General features: G+C 33.0%; 1 protein-coding gene across 1 annotated transcript in view; it reads left to right on the forward strand.

Moving 5' to 3' along the window:
* Positions 1 to 13906: 13906 nt before the first annotated feature.
* The window catches only part of LOC102583879 (outer envelope protein 80, chloroplastic-like), a 20217-nt gene continuing 9572 nt past the window's right edge, over positions 13907 to 24551 (forward strand). The window contains exons 1-15 of the mRNA XM_006354191.2: positions 13907 to 14690; positions 16495 to 16588; positions 16759 to 16841; positions 16948 to 17042; positions 17127 to 17196; positions 18147 to 18240; positions 20763 to 20847; positions 20950 to 20985; positions 21779 to 21932; positions 22000 to 22134; positions 23188 to 23258; positions 23349 to 23427; positions 23528 to 23643; positions 23769 to 23916; positions 24444 to 24513. Of these exons, the coding sequence (XP_006354253.1) occupies positions 14079 to 14690; positions 16495 to 16588; positions 16759 to 16841; positions 16948 to 17042; positions 17127 to 17196; positions 18147 to 18240; positions 20763 to 20847; positions 20950 to 20985; positions 21779 to 21932; positions 22000 to 22134; positions 23188 to 23258; positions 23349 to 23427; positions 23528 to 23643; positions 23769 to 23916; positions 24444 to 24513 (1942 nt within the window). The 5' untranslated portion in view covers positions 13907 to 14078. The remainder of the gene's footprint in view (positions 14691 to 16494; positions 16589 to 16758; positions 16842 to 16947; positions 17043 to 17126; positions 17197 to 18146; positions 18241 to 20762; positions 20848 to 20949; positions 20986 to 21778; positions 21933 to 21999; positions 22135 to 23187; positions 23259 to 23348; positions 23428 to 23527; positions 23644 to 23768; positions 23917 to 24443; positions 24514 to 24551) is intronic.

A 24551-nucleotide genomic window follows, 5' to 3' on the forward strand; every position in this document is an offset into this window, starting at 1 on the left:
GGGCAAAAGATGATATAATAATCATCAATGTGGTGGTCATAACAAAAGAGAGAATAATATGGATTCTCAAAATAATCCTTCAAAAGGCAAGGGCGATTACTGTCATTATTGTGGCCTTAAAGGTCACTAAAAAAATGAATGTCGGATACTTAAGCATTTCATCACGTTGTATTAAAATTCCTTAAAAAAAAGGGAAATAAAGGTGGTGCTTCTTTTTCTAATGCCCAGGTGGAGTCACATTTGACTCTAAAAGATGATGCTCAGGTAGAATCTTATCAAAAATATGATGAGAATGTTGAGGCAAATTTAGCATTGAAAGATGATACTTTTGATGGGCTCGATGATATTACTCATCTAGAAGCTGAGGACTTCTTTGAGGATCACAACTGAAGATTGATCATTAAACTGGAAAATAAATAATGTTGTTATGTGTTTTTAATGTCTTACTTAAAGTTGAAGTACTTAATTTTCTTTTGTTAGTTTGTTTTGTACTTCTTATTATGTATTTTTATTTTATGAAGAAAAATAAATAAAAATCAGTCTTCAGTTGAATTCAAGCTAAGTAATGGAGATATGTGTCTTTTGGACAATGTCACAACTCATACGATACTAAGAGAAAGAAATATTTCTCTCATTTGGATATGAAAAAAAGGCATAATACATTATTTGGTAGTACAAAATTGATTGAGGGCTTTAGTAGAGCGGCTTATTTCTATCTGGAGGAACATTATTGGTAATTAATAATGCATTGTATTGTAGTAAGTCTCAAAGAAACTTGTTTAGTTTCAAGGTTATTCATTAAAATAGCTATCAACTTGAGACTGTGAATGAAGGCAAGGTGGAGTACGTTTATATAACTACAATAAATGCAAAGAAGAAAATTGTACAGGAAAATTGTCTGCACTTTAATTTCTTCTGGGTTGTACCATATAAATATTAATACGATTGAATCGCATGCCGTAGTAAACAAAAGGTTTATTGGTTCTAATGATTTTATCATTTGGCATTACCAATTGGGCAATCCCGATTATAATATGATGCGCAGAATAATTGAGAATTCACATCGGTATACTTTGAAAAATCAAAATGTTCTTCAACTAAAAGAATTATCTTGTGCGGCTTGTTCTCAAGGAAAGTTGGTAATCAAACCATCAATGACTAAGGTTGGGGTGGAATCCCTTGCATTTATGGAACAGATAGAACGTAATATATGTGGGCCTACTCACCCTGCATGTGGACCATTTAAATATTATATTGTCTGGATAGATGAATCTACAAGATGACCACATAGGGGCTTGTTATCAACTCGCAATATGATTTTGGCAAAGTTTTTTACTCAAATAATAAGGTTAAAAGCACAATCTTCATATTATGTAATAAAAATAATTTCTCTTGATAATGCTGGTGAGTTTACATCTCACGCATTTAATGATTATTTTTTGTCCACTTGAATAATAGTTGAACATTTTGTTGCACATGTTCATACTCAAAATAGTCTAGTAGAATCATTAATTAAACGTATCCAATCGATAGCTAGACCATTGTTTATGAGGACAAAGTTGCATGTTTAAATATGGGGGTGCGCATAAGGCTAACCAGTTATCATATCATCCCTCATTGCAATTGATTTTTGGTCAGCATCCAAACATTTTCCATTTTAGAATCTTTAGTTATGCGGTATATGTTTCAATTCCTACACCACAACGCACAAAGATGGGTCACCAAAGATGGTTGGGGATATATGTTGGGTATGAATCTCGTTCTATTAAAAAATATTTAAAAATATTAAAATCTAGAACTGGAGATTTATTTACGACAAGATTTGCTGATTGTCATTTTGATGAATCAACATACCCAACATTAGGGGGAGAACAAAAACAGTTGGGAAATGAGATAGATTGAAATTCACTTTTACTGTCTCATTTAGATCCTCGAACAAATTAAGGTGAGCAAAAAATTCAAAAGATGATCTATTTTCAGAGTATTGCAAATCAATTGTCGGATGCATTTACTAACCTTCCATTCATGGGTTACTAAACCATATATGCTATCTAGTAATACTCAAGTTGGAGTTGATGTCCCGATAGGACAAAATGTTAAAGCAAATGAGTCTAGACCACACTTAAAATGTGGTAGACCAATTAGTTCTAAGAATAAAAACCTTCATAAAAAGGGAATAAATGATCATAATATGGAGGCAATTCCTCATGAAGAGCTCCAACACATAATAAATAATGACACCACTGAGAAGTCTATGTACCTGAAAATAGTGAGAATGAGAAAATCTTAAAATAATATTGTGGGGGATAATATTTTTGCCTATAATATTGCAGCTGAAATAATGCAACAAGATGAGGATTTGGAATAAAAATTTGTCAATGAAAATAGATAGAGAAATGATTGGTCAAAATGAAAGGAAGCAATTCAAACAAAATTGAATCCATTTGAAAAATGAAAAATTTTAGGATCAATAGTCCAAACATCTAAAGGTGTCAAGACAATAAGGTATAAATGAATTGTTGTGCGAAAACATAATGAAAATGGTAAAGTCGTAAGATATAAAGTACGACTTGTGTCACAAGATTTTTTGCAAAGGTCTTGCATTGACTATGAGGAGACATATTCTCCTGTGGTAGATGTGATTACCTTCAGGTATCTAATAAATATGACGGTTCATGAAAATCTTGAAATGCATATAATAGATGTTATCACAATTTATTTATATAGCTCACTGAATCACAATATTTTTATGAAAATTCCTGAAACACTCAAAGTACTTGTACGTATAAAATTTCAAAAGAAACTTGTTCAATAAAGGTTCAAAAATTCTTATATAGATTAAAACAATCAGGACAAATGTGATATAATCGTCTTAGCGAATATTTGCTAAATGAAGGGTATAAAAATGACCCTATTTATATTGTTGAGTGTTTGAAGAAATAATTTGAAATGAAAGATCTTGGTAAGATAAAAAAAAATATATTCTTGGCCTTTAGATTGAACATTTAACAAATGAAATATTTACCCATCAATCAACATATACTGAAATGATTTTTGAAGCGATTTTACATGGATAAATCACACTCATTGAGTACCCCGATGATTGTGAGATCTCTCGATATAAATGAAGATCCATTCTGATCTCAAGAAAAGGATGAAGGGCTCCTCGTTGATGAAACTTCATATCTCAATGCTATTGGAGCAGTAATGTACTTTGTCAACAATATTCAATCAGATTTGTTTCGCAGTAAGTTTATTGACAAGATTCAACTCATGTCCAACAAGAAGACATTGGAAAGGTGTTAAGCATATATTAAGGTATCTTCAAGGAACAAATGATATGAAATTGTTGTATTCTAATGCATCCACGTCAGAAATGATCGTTATACAGATGCATAATATTTATCTGACCCACATAACTCGATCTTAGACAAATTATTTATTCACATATATAGGTACAATTATATCATGGTGTTCGATGAAGCAAACAATAATTTCTACTTCTTCAAATCATGCAGAGATAATAATCATTCATGAAGCCAGTCGAGAGTGTGTATGATTGAGATCAATGACTCAACACATTTTATAATTATGTGGTTTCTCCGTGCAAACAAAGATTCCAACAATATTGTATGAAGATGATGATGTTTGCATAGCTCAATTAAAGAGAGGGTATATCAAAGGAGACTGAACAAAACATATTTCGCCTAAGTTCTTTTTTCTCACATGATCTTCAACAAAATGGTGAGATAAATGTTCAACAAATTCATACGACTGATAATCTTACAGATTTATTCACTAAGACATTGCCAACGTCAACATTTGAGAAGTTGAGAAATAAGATTGGAATGCATCGTCTTCGAGATATCAAATAAATTTTTCATCAAAGGGAGTAAAATATGCGTTGTACTTTTTTTTCCTTAACCAAGATTCTTTCTCATTGGGTTTTCTGGTAAGGTTTTTAATGAGGCAACCCTCAAGGCGTATTACAAGATATAGTCTTTCTTCCACTGAATTTTCCCTAGTAAGATTTTAACGAGGCACATTATCTATGGACATCCGAGGGGGAGTGTTATATATGCATTAATGTGGATGTCTCTTCCATAACTCTTTCTGAAGTTCAAGTACTAAGTAAATGAATGCCATTTAATTCTTGTAATTTGTGAAGACGTTTTCTACTATAAATAAGTGATGATCATTTTGTAAAAGGCAATAAAAAAATTAAGAAGAAAAAATAAGAAAGTATTCGCTTCCGTATGTGTTATCTATATATGTTGTCTTATATTATTCTATATCACTAATATGTTATAACAATTTTTTTGTTTTTACTTTTTTTCCCCAAAAAAAGTCTCCCCCCCTCCCGCGGCCTTCTTACCAACAACCCTCCCTTTTTCACCTTCTTCCTCAATGACCCCTTCTCTCATTCGTCTCTTTTCTCGAACTTTCAAATAAAAAAATATGAAGAAATAAAAAAAAATCAAATTTGAAAGTTTATGATCTGAAAAATAGAAGAACAAAAATGAACTTTCGAATCTTAGAAATGAGAAAAAAAAATAAGTTTATGATAAGTTTATGTTGCTGGCTCAATCTAAAGAGGGCGTAGTGGTGTGAGCTCTAGCCGGAGTTTAACCCCTTGACTGAAGTTTGATCACAATAAATTCATTGATCGAAAGTTATTTAATGTTAATTGTTTTAATTATTTTTTATTTTGAATGAACTGTTGTCTTTTTTCCTTTTTTGAGATTGTTTTTTTTTTTTCAATTTGTGTATGGCTAATAATCAAATCAAAATCGATAACAATCAAATCGATAAATGTATTTTATATTTGGTTTAGTTTGGTTTGGTTTGATTTTAATAATTTAAAAATCTATCAAATTGATTTGATTTTGACAAATAATCGACTCAAACCGACCGGTGAACACTTCACACACCCATTATATATTTGGTTGAGTAGCGAAAAAATATCAAAATGACACCGTCTGTCACGACTCAAAATAACAAGTCGTGATGGCACCTATGTTCTCAACCGATAGGTAAGCCAACCCAATACTTTTACCAATTCAATTCACTATTTAAAGTAGAAGATAAGTGAAAACATAATATCTAAACACTAAGTCATTTACAAGTATGAAATGTGGAAACCTAAAATACCACCCCGAGATTTAGTCATAAGTACAAAGGCTTCTAACCTACGATACAAGTCTGGAACTAAATGACAAACCTAGACGTGAGGAATATCCTATCTAAATACTAAAATAAAATGATAACTAAAGACATAGAGGGAGGTGTGGGCCACGGAACAACCAAGTACCTCACCATAACTCTAAGATAATTCAAAACTCAGCTCTGAAAGCTCCACGAAATGCGCTCGAAATTGAAATTCAATCTGCACCACAAAAGAGTGCAGCAAGTGTAGTATGAGTACGAAACAACGTGTAGCCAGTATATTTCATAGACCGACAATGAAGAAGTAGTGACAGGAGTATATAAGAAAATAATCCCTTAATTTTACAAGTCCATATTATATGTATCAACCAAGTTTTCATCAATAGGGACAATCAAATTTCACGTAATGTCCAACCACCAAATAAGCACATAATCAACAAGAATGAGGGATGTAATGAGATGCAATGCAATGTGACACCATGAAATGATATGCCTCAGATGTCAATTACTCTCTCAATCGTATATACATGATACTCCTCAAAAATACATCGAGAGTTCATGATCCATGGGGGACTCGCGAGGTCCATATACCGACACGAACGATCACCACGTGTCTGTGCGGACGATCTCAACGCACTATCATAAACATCAAATAATCCCCAGCACGGACGATCCACACGTGCCCAACTTATAATCATAACCAATCACTCGCACGGACGATCTCCACGTGCCCAAATTATAATCATAACTCGATCTTTACACGGACGATCTCCACGTGTTAGACCTTTACTCATACTCAATCTCATGTCAATGCATGTGTACAATATGATATCAATCAAATAGGATGATGAAGCATCTCAATAAGTCAAATGTCTATATGACATATAATCACCTCAATTATCACAAATATACGGGTTCAATAAAGAAACACAACCACACAAAAGAAATCAAGTCACTAAATACATCAGCTAATGCCCATATGCTTTGGCATTCTCGAATTACAATTTATCATATTATAGTAATAAACTTTGCCTTTAATAACACCGGTACTCGTACCAATGCCCATCACACCATTGGTACGAGACCCCATCTTTCGCCCTTACCCATTTGTCTATTTTATTTTTAATCTTTAATTAGAAAACGTCCCTCAACAAAGTCTAGAAAATCTTAACATACCTCGAATGTTGAATATGTGCCATAAATCTTCAAGATTTTGTCTTTCCCTTTTGTAAAGCTTCAAGATGTTCACCATCTATCACATATGCATTATTCATAAGTAAACGAGTTCATAGACACCTATATTGCTATACCTCCACCTCGAACCCCAAAAATCACCTGAAAGTTGAATCTAGGCTCATAAGGATATAACTTGATCTTAGTAAAACTAAATACAATCATATATACTTAATTTTCCCATAAACTATAAAGCATGAATTTATCATCTAGTTCCAAAACTTGATACCAATTAATATGTAAGATCTCATATTTCATAAATTCAAGTTTAAGGTTAAGTGTCACTTTCTCTAAATACCTTAAATTTAATTATATTAATATAATTTAATACACCTAATATTTAATTATATATCTTAAACTGACAAAATTTTGAATCATAATGTGATATCATGTGGAAAATTGTGGAAAATTTCAATACAGAATCAACTTAAAAGAGAAAATTGAATTTGAACCATAAGAAAAGAACAACAAAATCAAGTGCATAATTTTGCAAATAGCAATTTATCCATGTCTATCCATCACTAACTCATTATTATCATAATTCGCCAATGATTAATCCACCATCACTGCCTAATTATTATTCCCATCACTGGCAGGTGGCAACCATGGCATGAGCCAAACAGTCAATACTTCCCCTTTTATTACTTTCAAATCTTTGCCTTAATTCACTGGAATCATTTAACTAACAATAATTAATTGTTATTGGTTTGTCAACAATAGTTATTAATATATAAAAAAATCACACTTACCCACCAATCTGTAACGCGGCTCTCCATCAAATTAAGAAGAAAAATTCAATCCTTCCTGTATACCCCAACATATAGAAATTTTAGGTATTCATATTATTTAATAATTAAAATTTTAAAACTAACATTTCACTTGGATGTAATTTTCCCTTAAACTATAAAGCATGAATTTATCATCAAGTTCCAAAACTTGATACCAATTAATATGTAGTCTTCTCGCTTAATTTATTTCCTCTAAAACTAATTATGAACCAAATTTTCTAAATTCCACTAATTTAATTTAATTATATGGGCCAAGTGATAAATGATATTAAATAAATTAAGAACTTGACCCATTAACTATCAACTTTTTAATTATTTAATAAATATTCATCAACTAAATACTCGTAGTAATTGAATAGTTCAAAACTTCCATATAAAATTTTACCGGAAGAGTCAAAATAGTTCTAGTGCTCAAAACAACCTAGCGGATCGTTACACCGTCATACTCTACTATAAGTATTTAAATAATACAATTTTTAATTAATGTGTCTAAATAAAACTTCATCCAACTTTAAATATTTGCATAAGATTTATTACGTAGCAAAGCATGTACATTCATCTTTTGCAGTATACCTAAAAGAATCTACGTGGTATGCATTTTCTTAGCAACATGACATCACTATTTTTTAACTAAAATTTCCCATGGAAAAAATGTTTTGTAGTTATTTTCATAAATACTTTAATTGAATTAATAAGAAGAAATATAATGTATTTTCGTATGAAAAAATTTATAAAGTTTTCTCCAGTATCTCAGAAAAAAATTATTTTCCATCAGTATTTTTCCTACTTCAATAGAAAATGAATTGAAAAATTAATATTTTATATTAAAATTTTCCATTGATTCACGATAGAAAAACCCTCCATTTCTAGTAATGGATGTACCACTTCAAAACATGCTTTCCACTACATTTTCTGATAGAAAAAAAGATCTGCAATCCAAAACATTGGGGAAAAAAGAAATGAGTACAGTAATCCCAATAGGATTTTGTTCTCTTTCCATTTATGAGGAAATAATTTTGAGTTGAAGCCTTATACTTTTTCACTTTTTGTGTAGTGACCTATAATAAGATGTAAAGTTGGGATGAGATCGCATAATTGAACAATAAAACAAAACTACAAAAGCTTTACTCATACAATAATGTCCAAAAGCACATATAGGAGTGAAGAGATGATGAGGATTTTCACTTGTGGGGTGAAAAGAGTTGGATGATGCATGCTTTTAACTTGTTCAATGTATGGGGAAAGAAGATTCTCCTCAATCCCATACCCATTTTCTTTTTTTATTTATTAGGAACACTTTCTTGTGTTTTTTTTTTTTTCTTTTTTGGATTTTACAGACTTTTCGGATTTTTTTTGATAAAGTATTCATACAAACATATAATAACTTGTACTTCAAATATTTCTTTAGCCTTACATACAACTATCAAAGTGTTTCTTAAGAAAAGAAGACAAAATATGAGATGAGTGATGACACTAAAATATTCAACAAAAAATAATAATGAAATCGCATAAAACAAATATGGTAAATTAATAAGTCGTAATAAAAATAATTATAATTTAAAAGTACTAAATCATGCTAAAATAAGTCTGATAAGTATTAATTATATTACTAAATATTAAAGAAAAATTAAAATTTAATTATGTATTTTAATTTTCTAAACCAATGTAAAACTAAAGAACAAATATATTCAACATTATTGTCATTCTTAGTGTTGAGTTGATATTTTTAAGCATTAGTATTCATTTGATTTTGATTTGAGCTTTATTTGAGTTATTAGTATCTATAGACTATAATCTTTATTGGACCATTCAAAATTCTAAGTTTCAAACTTGAATTAATATGTTAAAAGATAAAAACTATGAAAAAGTATAAGAAATATTTAAAAAATTTATCAAAGTAAATATTAATATATATAAAATAAAAATTTAAAATTATGTATAATGTTGAGTTAATTTGGTCTCGGATTGGTCTTTTCTAGTTAAAATCAAACCAACTCAAGTATAGTCGAATTCATTTTCAATACCAAATCAAGTCAAAACAAAACTAGTCAAATTCTTTTCTTTAGTTTACTGTTTGATTCTGTTTTATATTCGATTTTACACCCCCCCTACTTCAGAGTATTAATTGTAATGCCAATTTCAAAAGAGGTGTTTGGTGAGGATGCCATTGACAGTGCTCCAAGTAAGTGGGAGATAAGAATGGAAAATAAAGATGATTGTGTGAATTTATGATAAAGAGAGCCAATTTTGTTTGTTCATTGGATCTCTAATGCAAATGAAAATTTGAACAATCTATTAAATAACTATTTGTGATGGTAACTTTACTGATCTTGTTTATAGGGGTGTAACAGAGATGGGTTTTAAAAATTAATCAGTGTAACAAAAAAAAGAGTTGTGAAGGAAAAAAATAGTGAATTTATTTAAATGAATTGCTAGTGTGGCACGCGTGTTGTTGACATGGAGCTGATGTGGCATACAGACATGTAATACATCTCATCCCATGGTGTTGAAGATAGGCTATATATGTAATTGTGTCTAAAACCTCAAAACTATCCATATGTGTAAACAGTTAAAGTAATCAGTTAGGAAGTTAAACTTCCATTAATTAGTTACTAGTTTGTTATGATTAATTAGTTATATGTCCAACTTATCCAATCTAATTAGAATGCTATAGAAGAAAGTACTGCAACTCGGAAATTCGAGAAAAGTCATTTTTCAAAATACAATTACTTTTCCTGACGTCTCGACGTATCCTTTTCATGCCAAGATCAGTTCTACTTACTTGAATTCAATTTTGTGAAATTCTATGGAATCCCTACTTATCAGAATTCAGTTTTGTGAAACCCTTTGGATTTCTTAATGTATTGGCTATAAGAATATATCAACTAAGCCTCAACATTACACCCAACCCGTTCCCGGATGGCCCTACCAAATTCCGTTTGAGGCTGACCTAGCCAAATAAAAATTAAGTCACTACCGAATTTATTCTTTTAGCCCAAATTCTTCCACTATTGGCCTACTCATAACGATCGGATCGGATCGTTACATGAGTTATTATTATTATTATTATCTTGATAATATAATCTTCATAACCTCTTTTTCTTTAATTCACTTCTTCTTCTCCATCATCTTCAATTTTATGTACTTTATGGAGCATAACAATTGATAGCTTATTCTTATATATATTTAGGTTTCGGTTGCAATATTAATATTTTCATGCTCAATTTTGTATTTTTCGTTTTTATGCTTCGCAATAACTATATTACTATTTAATCATTTCCTCTCTCTCTTGATATTCATGTGTTTGAATCAAAACAAATTTTATATAGCACCAAGTTTGCAAGATTTACCAACCTCAACTTACACAAAAAAATTTGTTCTTGATTTTTATTTTATAGCATAAAGAAATTAAGTCCAATAATATATGTACCATTTAAAACATATTATTTATAACACAAAATTTATATTAAGCATTTTAGATAAACGTGCAATGCACGTTACCAAAAATTAGTATATATATAATATAAGTAAAGATCTTAGGAATCCCATAGTGTAAGGAGTAAAATTACATTTTATCCCTACTCTTTTTCAATTTACAAAAATTCCCTAAAATTGTTCTCATCTAGATACATTCCATTCTTCCGGATACATCACATTTGATACACTATACAACTAGTTTGTTGAGATTAAAAATGAAATTAAATATAAAATTAAATATCGGTTCCCCAAATCATGCAAATCAAATTGATGTCAAACTCTCCCAAATAATAGCTCCAAACAATTCAAATTTCAAAATTTCTTCTCTCAAATATCTCCCAAATCGTAACAGATTAAAAAGAAGTCGTCAATTTTATATAATTATGTATCATATAAAAAAAAAACTATGAATATGAATACTATGATTTATTTATAAAACAGTGTTACAGATACTTAACAACATGTGATACATCACAACATCTGATACATAACTATGTTATACACATAACAAAGTTATGTGTCATATACACAACTATGAATATGATACAAATTGATTTTGTTATAAAATATTAGTGTTTATGTATCAACGGTGATATTTGATAGTGTCTACATATACATAACCTTCCAATAGTTGAATAAGGCTAGGTGTATGTATCGGTAATAAAGGTTACGAAATTTGTAATAGTTGTATATCCAATACATAACTATGAACATGATACATACTAATTTGTGTTTCAATAAATTAGGGTTATGTATCAAAACTAATATTTGAAAATGATATATTGTACATGATAAGATTGTAATGTATCATAAAGGTGAATCAAATGAATTGTACATTAATTTAAAAATCAAAATCAACTAAATACATTAAAAGAAGATCTACTGAAAGCAACAAAAAATCAAAAAAAAAATTAACAATTTGATTTGCTAAAAGCAAAAAAAAAAAAAGAAAGAAGAAATCCTTCCACACTTTCTCCTTTGCTCTATATCAACTCTTGTAGGTTTTTTTTCACTTTCAACAATGGCGTTACTCATGGATCTCGACCCAAAGCCCTTACCGGAGTCACCAACAACTCTTGATAGAGTTGTAATGTATCCTCATGTTGAAACGAATGCATTATACATTATTTTAAGAAACAAAAACAACTAGATACATTTTAAAACTAAACCCATATGTATCAGAAAAAGATGAACAACAACAAAAAAAAAAAATAAGTCAACAATTTGATCTGCTGAAAGCAAAAAAAATTCTTTTGCTATGTATCATTTGCCGTAGCTTTTTTTCACTTTCAACAATGACGTCTCCCATGGATCTCGACTCAAAGCCCTTACCGGAGTCACCAACATCTCAACCTTTTCTCCCTTTTTTTGGGCGTTTTTTCCACAATCAATTTTGAAGTTGAAGATGCTTCATTCTTCGACTAAAGTTGTAGATGAAAAATCTAAAGAAAATAAAATAAAATTTGATGCATGATGAAGTGAAAAGAAAAAAATGAATGAAGTAGAAGATGAAGAAGAACCACCTCTTCAATAACTTGCAATCATAAATCTGAAAGAGAAAAAAATTTGAAATTCAAAAATAGAGTGATGAAGATAATTGGTGATATCATAGAATGATTTTAGGCGTGAAAAAAGAAAAAAAATTCTTAGGCTGATAATTTACAGTGATATATCCAAAAAATGAGAGAAATTATGGAAAAGCGGGATTTTTGTAATTTCTTAGAATGTTAGGAAATAATAGAAAATGGGGTAAGAAAAGATGTGTAGTTAGGTAATTCTTCCATAATATAATTTGATTTATTATTCAGTCTAAAAAATATGAATTTAATTGAGGTCTAATTTCATTGGGTTAGTCCGTCAAATTAGACTATAAATGATGAACCCACATTGCTAAGCCCAATGTGTCATCTAATTTTAGAGACTCAATTTGGTATCACGTGTCAAATAATGTGGCATGTCAAGTTAAACGAAGAAACCAATAGGATCATGTCACATGTCAAAATGACATGTCATGCCTAGCCAAATCGAAAGACCAATAAATTAAAAATGTGCCACATGTGCACAAATGACATATTCCAACCAATCAAACATCGTCATTTCACTTAAATCTGATTGAACATGAAAAACACTTCCTCATCACAACTCTTATATTCTACAACTATAAATAGGGATCCTCATAATTTAGAAAAGACACAAAAATTCTAATAAAAAGCTAAAGAGAGCTCGTGGATCAATCATCGTAGATTTCTCAAAAAGCTACAAGTTTGACTTGACATACTATGTCATTTGACACGTGGAACCAGATTGAGCCTCTTTTTAGCTTCTTATTAGAATGCTCGTGTTTTTTTTTTAATTATGAGGACCCCTATTTATAATTGTAGAATGAAAGAGTAGTGATGAGGACACTCTTCCCTCGATCAATCAAATTTAAGTGACATGACGATATTTAATTGGTTGAAACACATCAGTTGTGCACATGTGACACATTTTTATTGACATTTGATTTGATTAGATGTCATTTTGACATGTAACATGATTCTATTTACTTTTTCGATTGACTTAAAATGCCACGTTATTTGACACGTGACACCAAATTAGGCCTCTAGAATAACATGACATATTGGGCTCATCAATGTGGGATCATCCTTTGTAGTCCAATTTGACATACTTGCCAAACAGAATTGGACTTCAATTAAATCCCATCATATAATGAGATAACTTATTCCATCACTATGGTATAAATTATGAGATAAGTTATTTCAAACACAACAATCCATTAAAACACAAAAAAATTATTCCATCACTATTTTCTTATCCAATGACTATTTATTTTATCCCGACACTCTTTTAAGATGTATGTTTGCCTAGTCGTATAGGCTTTTTTTTTTTTAAAGAAAAAATTCAAATCCAAGGTCCATTTTACCTTGAAACCTAAATCCAAGCCATGTGTCAAGATGACTTGACTTTCCACATGTTCAAAAAATATGACAAAAATTTGATCAAATTCAAAAATCACCAACTTTCCAAATTTTACTATCGACACTCACTTAAGATTTGTACTAAAGCACTAGATACTCTACTAGAGTGATATTACAAATACACTCATCTTAAATTATTTTACTAAACAAATATAAAAATCTTTAAATCTATATATATTTTTTCCGCCTTCAATTTGAGATTGTAAATTCGAGAAGCCTAAAAAAAAAAAAAAAAGTACTCATAAAAAAAGAAGAAGGTGAAAACTTCCTAGTGAGAGTTAAAAGAAGAAGAAGAAAGGAAGGAAGAAGATGCTTTTCACCAAAATAATTTCATGTTACTTTTGTCCCCATTCTCAGGCATCAGCTTTAGGGAGTGCAAACATCACTCTCTTCTTCAACCCCTAAAACCCTAGTGAGTTACAGTAAACATTCAGCTATGCACCAAAACGAAGACGTACGCTTCACTTCATCTTCTATCAAACTTCCTCAATTCTGTCCCCTTACACTACACCACCCTACCCTAAACCCATTCTTCACCAATCTACACTTACTAATACAAAATTTTCCCAAATTCCAACACCCATTTCATCAAAATGGTGGAATTTCACAAACTTTATCCAAATTCACACACCCGTTTCATCAAAAGTTCAACCTCCAAAATGCAATTCTGCAATTTCTAAGTAAACCCAGAAACATTAACCCATTTTCATGGAGTTTGTCAAATACTCCTCTACTTTGCTGTGCATCAATAGCATTAACTCAGAGCAACTTGGATGGGACTCCGTTGTCGGGCCCGAAAACAGGGAGTGGGAATGAGGAGAGAGTTCTTATTAGTGAAGTATTAGTGAGAAACAAGGATGGTGAAGAACTTGAACGGAAGGATTTGGAGAGTGAGGCGTTGAATGCACTCAAAGCATGCCGACCCAATTCGGCGCTTACTGTGCGAGAGGTGCAAGAGGATGTGCATAGGATTGTTGCTAGTGGCTACTTTTGCTCTTGCATGCCTGTTGCTGTGGATACTAGAGATGGTATTCGCTTGGTATTTAAGGTACATTTCTTTCCTCACATAGTCATCTCCTTTGGTAAAGTGGCAACTTTGTTCATGTATGATTTCTGCATAAGTTATGCCACTCTTGGTAGCTAGTTAGGAAATAAGTTATCCATGTATAAAATTAGTAAGATGTTTGGTTTGTAATTTAGAAATCTGCATAACTAATAAATGTATAAATTATGAGGGAATTTGTATATTTATTTTATGCGGGTAGAAGATGAATTAATAATACCTGCATAATTCTAACCTGCCTAACGATCCCTTATGGTTATTAGAATGATATTGGTCCAAATCGAGGGAATATAGCCGACCCCATGTAGAAGTATTTTGTTGTATTAATTTCTAAGTACTACTTAAGCTTCAAAATGATTGTCTCAATCAAAGCAAAATGAACAACACGAGTAAATTGCTGGAGTTATTTATCTTATTTTGCATAAAATTTGGTTCTTTTAGCTAAAAAGGACAAACAAATTGGGATATAAAATCTTGTTTTGCATAGGTGGAGAAGGTAGTAATTTCAAATAGTGTTATTTCACATTATTAATTGAAGGGAAAAGGGACGAATTTACCCTCGAACTTTAATAAATGGTACGTCTATGCCCTCCGTTATACTTTGCGTCCATATAAGCCCCTGCCGTCCAATTATCGGTACACACATGCCCCTCTCACTAATGGCCCCCTCATTTTGGACACGTGTCTTAATCCTAATTAATTACCCGTTTGACCATTCTTTTTAACCCATATACTAAAAATTCGCCCCATAAACCCAATTGAGCTCATTTTACTATAAGAAAATTCCACCATTAACTTTTTTTTTTTATCATTAGCTCCATTTTTCGACCATTTTTAATCTCTCTTGAACTTCTTCCTCTTCAAAATTGAGCTAATTTTTCATGTATTTAAAGATCCCCTTTTAAGCAGTAGAAGGAAGCTAATCAACAATATCAATGTCAAAAACAATAGAAATTCCACCTGGGTTTACAAAAATTTTGTGCAAAAGAATCAGTGTTGATGATAGTTACATGCAAGATGATAAGAGGAAAGTTGGGTCTGTTAATGAACTTTCTGGTAAAAGGTGCAATTTAAGAGAAAGAGTTGCCCCAAATCTCTATATTCCTGTCCAGTTCCAGCCCCGTCCACGTACTCGGAAACAGAGATCAGATGGTGAGCTAGCTACATACCTACTTTTGCTTTTATAATTTTATATCTAACTTCATGAGCAACATTCCCTATTTGGGGGTTTCCTTCTATGGCATCCGTATTAGGGTCTCTGTAGTTGCATTTTGTTGTTCATGAGGAACATTCTAATTTGATTCAAAATAATGGAGAGGTTGGCAGCAAAAGAGGTTGGGTAGGTATTGGGTTTATGGGGCGGGTTTTTAGTATATGGGTTAAAAATAATGGTCAAACAGGTAATTGATTAGGATTAAGACACGTGTTCAAAATGAGGGGCCGTTAGTGAGAGGGGCATGTGTGTACCGATAATTGGACGGCAGGGGCTTATGTGGACGCAAAGTATAACGGAGGGCATAGACATACCATTTATTAAAGTTCGGGGGTAAATTCGTCCCTTTTCCCTTAATTGAAATTTCAACAACAGTAGGCAATTATTTGACATTGGTAAAAATTCAATCAGATTTAAAAAGTTCTTTCCAATAAGCAAATAAAGATTGTATTATCAAATTAAAAATTTCTAAGTATTCCCTGCACTCCAAAGGGGTTGTGATGATTAAACCAAAATGTATTATTTCCTCATTTCTTCCGATGTGTAATTGCTTATATCATTACGTTTTGGCATAAGGTAGAACCAAATCAAGAGTTCCATGGTTTGGTATGTGAAGGAGCAAACGTGCTTCCAGCAAGGTTTATAGAGGATTCTTTTCGAGATGGATATGGTACACCTTCCTTATACTCTCTCTATACAACCTGTTGTCATTTCTTTACATATTCATGAGCTTCTGCTTTTTATTTTTTTCTTTCAAGTATATTTTATAATCAGCGTATATTTTACATTCTGTATGGTAAGCACCCCATCCTGCACTTATTTTGGTGTCAAGCAATGCAGGAAAAATCGTTAATATCAAGCGGTTAGATGAAATAATAAGCTCTATAAATGGTTGGTACATGGAGCGGGGTCTTTTTGGAGCGGTTAGCACTTATTTATGACATATGCAACCTGTTATTATTTATTTTCGTTTTGAATACCTTACATTGTGATTTGGGAAATCTGAGTTAGAGTTATCTTGTCCTATAGGTTTCGGGTATAGAGATGCTCTCTGGAGGTATGATTAGGCTAGAAGTTTCTGAAGCAGAGGTGAATAACATAACCATCCGTTTCCTTGATAGGACGTAAGAACCCAACTTTCTTATACCTATGCTTTTAGTGAATGCAATAACTCTTAGTAATTTCTTACACTTGCTTGCATGTCTCAGTGGTGAGCCAACTGTAGGGAAAACAAGGCCTGAAACTATACTGCGGCAGCTTACTACAAAGAAAGGACAGGTATACTTAAACAACTCTATTCTATTCTAACATCTTTTTTTTTTTTTTTGCTTAATATACATCTTGTAATACCTGAAACTTTAACAATTTGAAACACAGTCTTAGTAGTTTTGTGATTCTATATGTAGGTTAAAGTATGTAAGATTAGTGAACTAAAGTAGGTAAAGTATGTTAAGAGTAGTGAATTTCCTATTATCTTTTTCTTTTTTGTTTGTTTGTTTTGTGTCCTCTCATTCTGCAGAACCTGTAGCTTTAGTAGGAGGTTCATTCTGTAGCTAATAGCTGGTAATTACAGTATCTGGACGTACGTAGAAAGAAAAAATTAATGCTTAGAAAATAATATGCTTTCTTTCCCTTACCAATTTCCATCTTCTGATTGTGTGAAATTGTCTATTGAAAACAACTTCTCTACCCCACAAAGGTAGGGTAAGGTTTGCACAGAGTATTTTGTTGCTGTGATTGTGTGATATTGTTGGAAGGTGCTATCCTTTATTTTGCTGCAAATTGATTGACCTGCAATATAATTAATTTTGAAGTGTAAACAGAGAAATAGTTGCTTAGCACAGACCCTCCCTCTGTCCGTTTCTTTTTCCAACTTCTGCTCATTTGTGCCTGCTGTACAACATAAACCCTCACTTTTTGTAGTTTATCTTTTCATAATCTCAATCTAGAAGTCACAAAGTTGACATTGGCTTTCTTTTTGTTTATTGCAAGAGAGGTCCTTTATCATTGGTTTCTCCTTGACAGGTTAAAACAGTGTATCAAATTACCAAAATAGTCTATCTTACTCTTAACTGCTTCTATAACTTCTTAATAGTGAATTGGCATAACTGAAATTGCTGGTTTTGCAATTCCAAGGAATTTTTTCAAATTATATGCCATATTTCTTCCTGGGAAATCCACTATCTTTGTGCTTGTTTGAATGTTAAATGTCATTTACTCTTGTTTAGGTTTACAGCATGCTTCAAGGGAAAAGAGATGTGGACACTGTCTTAGCTATGGGCATTATGGAAGATGTTAGCATTATTCCCCAACCTGCTGGAGGTGCTTAAGTGAAGATGGTTTCAACTGTCTCTTGTTGCACTTCTCCTTGTGCATAATGCATTTTTATCTTTGTTATAACTTGGGCTTGCCGGGATGTTTTCTTTTGGATTTGGGGGTGGGGATCATATGACAGAAATCAAGGGTGAAATGATACGATAGTATCGAAAAAAAAATATCATAAATAATGTAGTTGTAAAGGTATGATGATTGCAGGCACTGCAAGGAAGAAATAGTTAAGGATACCAAGGAAAATCTTTATTAGGAAAACGGGAAAGGGTCAAAATTCCCTTAACACATCATAAATGGTTAAAAAATACCTTCCTTCCATCTATTAGATCAAAACCGCGCTCAATTTGTTTTTAGGTCTACCGATGCCTTTTTTAAAGAGCAGATTGACTTGGCAATTTGATGAGTCATTTAATTAACAATTGGCTTCATCTTATTGGTCCACATAGATTTTTAAACCCAATCCAATGACCCGGCTGTTTCTCAGTACAAAACTCAAACCCACCTAGTAACCTGTTTTTAAATTAACCTAACCTATCTTTCTTCATCATTTTACAGGATGTTTTCAACCTGTTTGTAGCAGCTCTAGGAATAGGGATTTTGGGTTCCAAATCACATCCACGACTGCTTATGCACTTAGGATAAATACCATTTCTTCCTTCAATTCTTCATTCGGTTGTTTCCATTACTCTTCAACTGAGGTAATTTTTGCCTCTGGAATATTTGGGCATCTGTTAAAATTATTCAAACTTCTATAAACAAATCGCAAGAATCTGCGTCTGGCATTCATCGGAGTTCACGTCGTGAAAGGATTGTCAAACAATCTGCAAAGACATACACAACAAGCCTTGACCTTGAGAATAAATTGATTCTTCGGACATTCTAGTTCTTTTTTTCTGAATATAACAGGAAGAGAAACAAAAGAAAGAAGAGGGGTAATTTAAGAATCTAATTGGAAGAAAGAACATGAACAATTGAAGGAAGAAGAAAGGAAGAAAGAAAAAGAAAGTGAAGAGCCTAAATGGAGCAAGAAACTAAAATAATCGGACAGTGTAGTTTTAGCATAGCCGGGTTATTATGAGCCTTGGATTTTTAGAATAGTAGGGTGATGGGTCAGATCCTTTGAAATGGGTAAAAAATCCATGTCACCATTGCCATGTCATGTGCTGTTAAAAAAGGTTATTTTTAGATCTAAGAAAAAACATTGAGGGCGTTTTTGATCTCATAGTTGGAAGGAGGGCATATTTGAACCATTTATGATATGTTAAGGACATTTTTACCTTTTCCATCAGGAAAATAAATAAACTAACAAACATTAGCTCTTTATCCCCTTTGAATAATTTGGATTTGGACTATATGGCTAGAGAGAAACTGTAGGTGTTTTGATGGAAAGAAAGAACATATTGGAGTGGAGGGGGGGGGGGGATGCTGTGTAGGAACTAGGGAATCTGCGAGACTTGACTCCTTAAGTCTATAATTGGAGTTTAATGTCTTGTACATTTACTTGAAATAAAATCACTTGATAAAGAAGGTACTAAAATACACCATTTTCATTTTGAGAGATGCATTATGAGGCAAATGAATGCGTTCCCTCTTGCTAAAGTTTCTTTCTTACATCTTTTGTAAACATGAAAAACAGTTTTTAAATTTTAATTACTTCCTCCTGTCCCAATTTATGTGGCACACTTCCCATTTTAGCCCATCCCAAAAAGAACGTCACCATTCTATAAATTGGAGAAACTTAACTTTAAAATTCCCTTTTTACCGTTAATGAAATGATTTATGGCCACCCAAATGTCTAAGGTTTGTTTTTGACCACCAATTTTCAAAAGTCTCTCTTTCTTAGTCTTTGTGCCAAGTGCCTAGTCAAACGGTGCCACAAAAATGGGGACGGAGCGAGTATTATAATTGTTTATCTTGCTATTTTGCTGTCGTTATTTTCCTTTCTATCCTTTTGTAATTGCACTTTTGAGCCGAGGGTCTATCAGAAACAACCTCTCTCATAGGCTGCCCTCCCCAGACCCCACTTATTGGATTACAGTGGGTGTGTTGGTGTTGCTGTTATAGCTTTTTGGACTTGGCCTAAAAACTAATGTCTTAATTTAGTAACTTTTAAAATGAAGTCTTAAGTTAGTCTAACTTCAAATAATAAGAGGGAAAATATATCATGTATTACATCCAAGAATGCATAAAAAAAATTAAACAGATTTTTGAAAAAAGTGGTTTGTTCTTGGAGAAGACATTAGAAGTTATGGCAAACTATGTTTGCTGTGTGAAATTTACTCCTAAAAGACTTAGTAATAACTAAAAAGCTATTTGGCTTGTGGGTTTCTTTGGTTGTGCTTGGTGAATAGTGATTAGGCAAAAGCTTTATATAAAATACCAATCATACAAAGGAGACTGTATGCACAACAAAAAAATTGGTTGGCGCAGGCCCCTCCTTACCCTTCTGGCCATCTACTGTGTGTGCTACTATTGTTCTTTCTGTAGAGTAACTTTCTGATGCAATAGTGCAGACACTGGTAAGGTAGACTTAGTTATGAATGTTGTCGAGCGCAAGAGCGGGGCTGGTATTTCTGCCGGTGGTGGAATTTCTAGTGGGTATGTGATATTTTCGAAGCTATTATTCTAGGAAAACTACTTTGTCATTATGTTACTTTTGGTTTCTCCACTGTTGTTTACTGGTATGTATTTCAATTTCAGGATCACAAGTGGACCCCTTGCTGGATTGATTGGCAGGTATTGCATTAGTATGAAATTCTATGTGGTGTTAAGATCTGTTTTCAATTTTAGGAGAGATCTTGTTAGGGTTAATGGTCAAAGCTTGGCTTTCTTCCCTATACTTTAAGATTGTTCAACACTTTGTTATTTACATTTCTAAATGGTTGATTTGAATTTTTCAACAGCACATACTCTGGCTGTGATTTATCTAGTTGATTTACTGGTGAATCCTACACATATGCTAAGTATGTAGAGTTTTCTGTATTAAGTTGAGTTAACATTTGGGACAACTTCTCAAGAAACCATTATGGATTTAAAGTGACTTTCTGTTCTGGAAAAAGCAGCATATTCGGTGCACTACTTAGAAGCACTTATGAAAAGTTTAACCCCTTGGAGAGCACACCTGCAAAATCTATATATTTCTATTACTTTTGGTGTTTTTATTTAACAAGCTGCAGATCTACTCTAAATAGCTTTTCTGAGAAGGACATTATGAAGAGGACAATGTGACTATCTTTTCTCAGAAAAGAAATCTGTAGAATGAGTTGCCTTTTTTTTTTTTAGCTAAAACACTTCTAGGAAAGAAATTCTTGCATGGACTTCTTTTGAAAGACAGGACGACTCTCTCAAAGAAAGCCTTAGGTCACTAGAAGTTTACATCACTGCCAGTAATTTACCTGCTGAGTATTAGCATTTAGCTATCATAGTCGATGTCGCTAGATTTCCACCTTGAATTATTTTCCCTAAAAGAAAGGATCACTTTCAATTTTTCCCCCAAGGATATGCTGTTCATTATGTCCATCCATTTCAGTTGTGCGATATACCACAAGAATCTTTTTGGGAGAAATCAAAAGCTGAATTTGTCACTAGAGCGGGGGCAAATTGACTCTATCTTTCGGATAAATTATACAGATCCATGGATTGAAGGAGATGATAAGAGGACTTCCAGGTCAATGATGATACAGGTAATTTAAAGTTCCCTAGAGTAAACATCACGACAGTTCTTGAGAGCTCATTTCCTATTTTGACTAGAATTCGAGGACCCCTGGCTCACTTGTTCATAATCATCCCGGTGGTAGCCTGACGATTGGACGTGTGACGGCCGGGATTGAATACAGTCGGCCATTCAGGCCAAAGTGGAATGGGACAGCCGGAATCATATTTCAGGTAGCTTTTATATTAATGTCTTCAGATAATTTATGCCTTCTCTTGAAATGATTATTGTACTTTCGGCTTTGGTTTGCATGGTTATAGAGGGAAATATGCTGATAAAGATCTTTATTGATTTTTGGAGAGTAACAGTCGATATAGTAGTCTCCGGTTGACATTGAGTTGACTTGGTTACTCCTGTAGAATGGCAATTTCTGCCTGTGAGAAACTCAACTGTTGTTTCAGTAAGGCCTAAAAAGATACATATTTAATGTCGATATGCGAAGACATTTTCTTCCTTCCAACTTCAATAGGATGTCCTAGCGTGCAATTTGCTGTATGCAGGATTTAATCGTAATTCTTGCTTAGATGGCATTTTTGGGATGAGTTTATTTAGTAATTAATTTTTTTGAATTTACAATCCCTAGTTATTACTCCCATGTGACACTTTTTTCCTTTATAGTCAGTCCCACAAAGAATTACACCTCTCTATATTTAGTAACAATTTAACTTTAAACTTCTCATTTTATCCTTAGTGAGATGAATTATAGCGGCAGCAAATATCCGTGGTTTATTTTAAACCTCAAGTTAAAAAAGATCTTTCATTCATTCGTAAATTCTCTGCCCTGTTCCTGGTCAAACACCTTTGCATAAATTGGGTCGGAGGGAGTAATAAAATTTCATTGAACTATTGTTGTTTCAGGGACCAAAGAGTTTCCAATACATGAACTTTGGAGTATTCATTGTTAAAAAAAGAAACATTAAATGTGCTTTATCTAAAAAATAAATATAATTGTCACTTGTGCTTAGCGATGCAATGATAACAAGCCCGAATAATTTGAGTCATTTATGCTATAATGAGCAGAAGCTAGGCATGAGTACTAGTTTGAATAATCTTTTTGAAAAGATTGTATTGTAAGAGTGCCATGGAGGATGAAGATTCTTTCTTTGTTTCTAGTCTTGGGACATCAACAGAGTTATTTGATTATTCTTCCTAGTGTCTTGACATATTTTTGTTTCCCATTTCTCTTAATGCTCTTGCTACTTGTCCTTCCTATTTGAATTTCTCAGCGTGCTGGTGCTCGGGATGACAAGGGGAATCCTATAATAAGGGACTACTACAGTAGTCCACTTACTGCAAGGTATAGATTGATGATGGTTTATGCTGCCTAAAGTGTTGTATATCTGACCATAAGAAAGTGTGCAATGTGTTCCTTTCTGAACTGCTGCAGTGGCAACACTCATGATGATATGTTACTTGCCAAACTTGAGACTGTCTATACTGGTTCTGGTGACCCTGGTTCTTCAGTGGTCAGTTCCCTAATTTTCTGCCAGATTCCTTGTCTAGTAAATGTAGGGATAGAAAAAATTCTTGATGCACCCTTCACTATTTCTCACTGCTGTTTTGCAGTTTGTTTTCAACATGGATCAGGGACTTCCTGTGTGGTCAGAGTGGCTAGTTTTCAACAGAGTCAATGCTCGTGCTAGAAAAGGATTGGTATTAGGTCCTATGCGTCTTCTCCTAAGGTACATTCTTCATCTTTTATGATGATTAGCTTGAAAGATGCTGAATTTGTTTTTTCTTCCTTCCAACTGCATTTCTTAAAAATTCCCGTAACTTAAATTGCTGGTTGTTGTGATTCTTTTTGCAGTTTCTCTGGTGGTCATGTGGTCGGTAATTTTCCACCTCATGAAGCATTTGTGCTTGGTGGAACCAATAGTGTAAGAGGATATGAAGAAGGCACAGTTGGCTCTGGCCGGTCTTATGCGGTTGGCTGTGGAGAAATTTCCTTCCCTCTGGTAAGTGGAGGCTGTTGGAAACTATAGTCTGATAGTTGAACTCATTTCTCTAGATATTGGTGGTTTTTGCTGTCTTTCTCATCCATCCAATGATGCGCTGTTGCTATCTCGACTCTTACCAAGATGGTTGTTGCTAATGTTCTTTTAGTTTTTTTTGCAAAAAACACTGCTCTCTGCGTCTTTCCCTATAATTTCATAGCTCTCTCTCTCTCGGTTGATAACGGCGGATTTGGGCCAGTTTGAATACACCTTGATTACATCGTGAGGGACCTGCATCCTCCCACTCCACCAGGATGACTACCAGATAACTCACTGCCCCAGTGTTCAGCTAGATATATGAGAAGGAAATGACCAAACTTTTTTGCCTCTACTATGCTATGGACCCCAGTCTCCCATGGTCTTTGTTCCAGCTTCATCGACCATCAAGCCTCATCCTTGGGTTCTACGATATATTAGTTCTCTGATAAACGTCTTTGGCGTGGTTTCTCTATGTATTATCTTCCTTATCATATTCCCACATTTTGCAGATGGGGCCATTAGAAGGGGCTGTATTTGCTGATTATGGCACAGACCTTGGATCTGGTCCAAGTGTTCCTGGTATGTATATCTGGTTTGATGTTGTTTACTTTGATGTC

This window comes from Solanum tuberosum, unplaced genomic scaffold (genome assembly GCF_000226075.1).
Source record: "Solanum tuberosum cultivar DM 1-3 516 R44 unplaced genomic scaffold, SolTub_3.0 scf00168, whole genome shotgun sequence".
NCBI classification, from domain to species: Eukaryota; Viridiplantae; Streptophyta; class Magnoliopsida; order Solanales; family Solanaceae; genus Solanum; species Solanum tuberosum.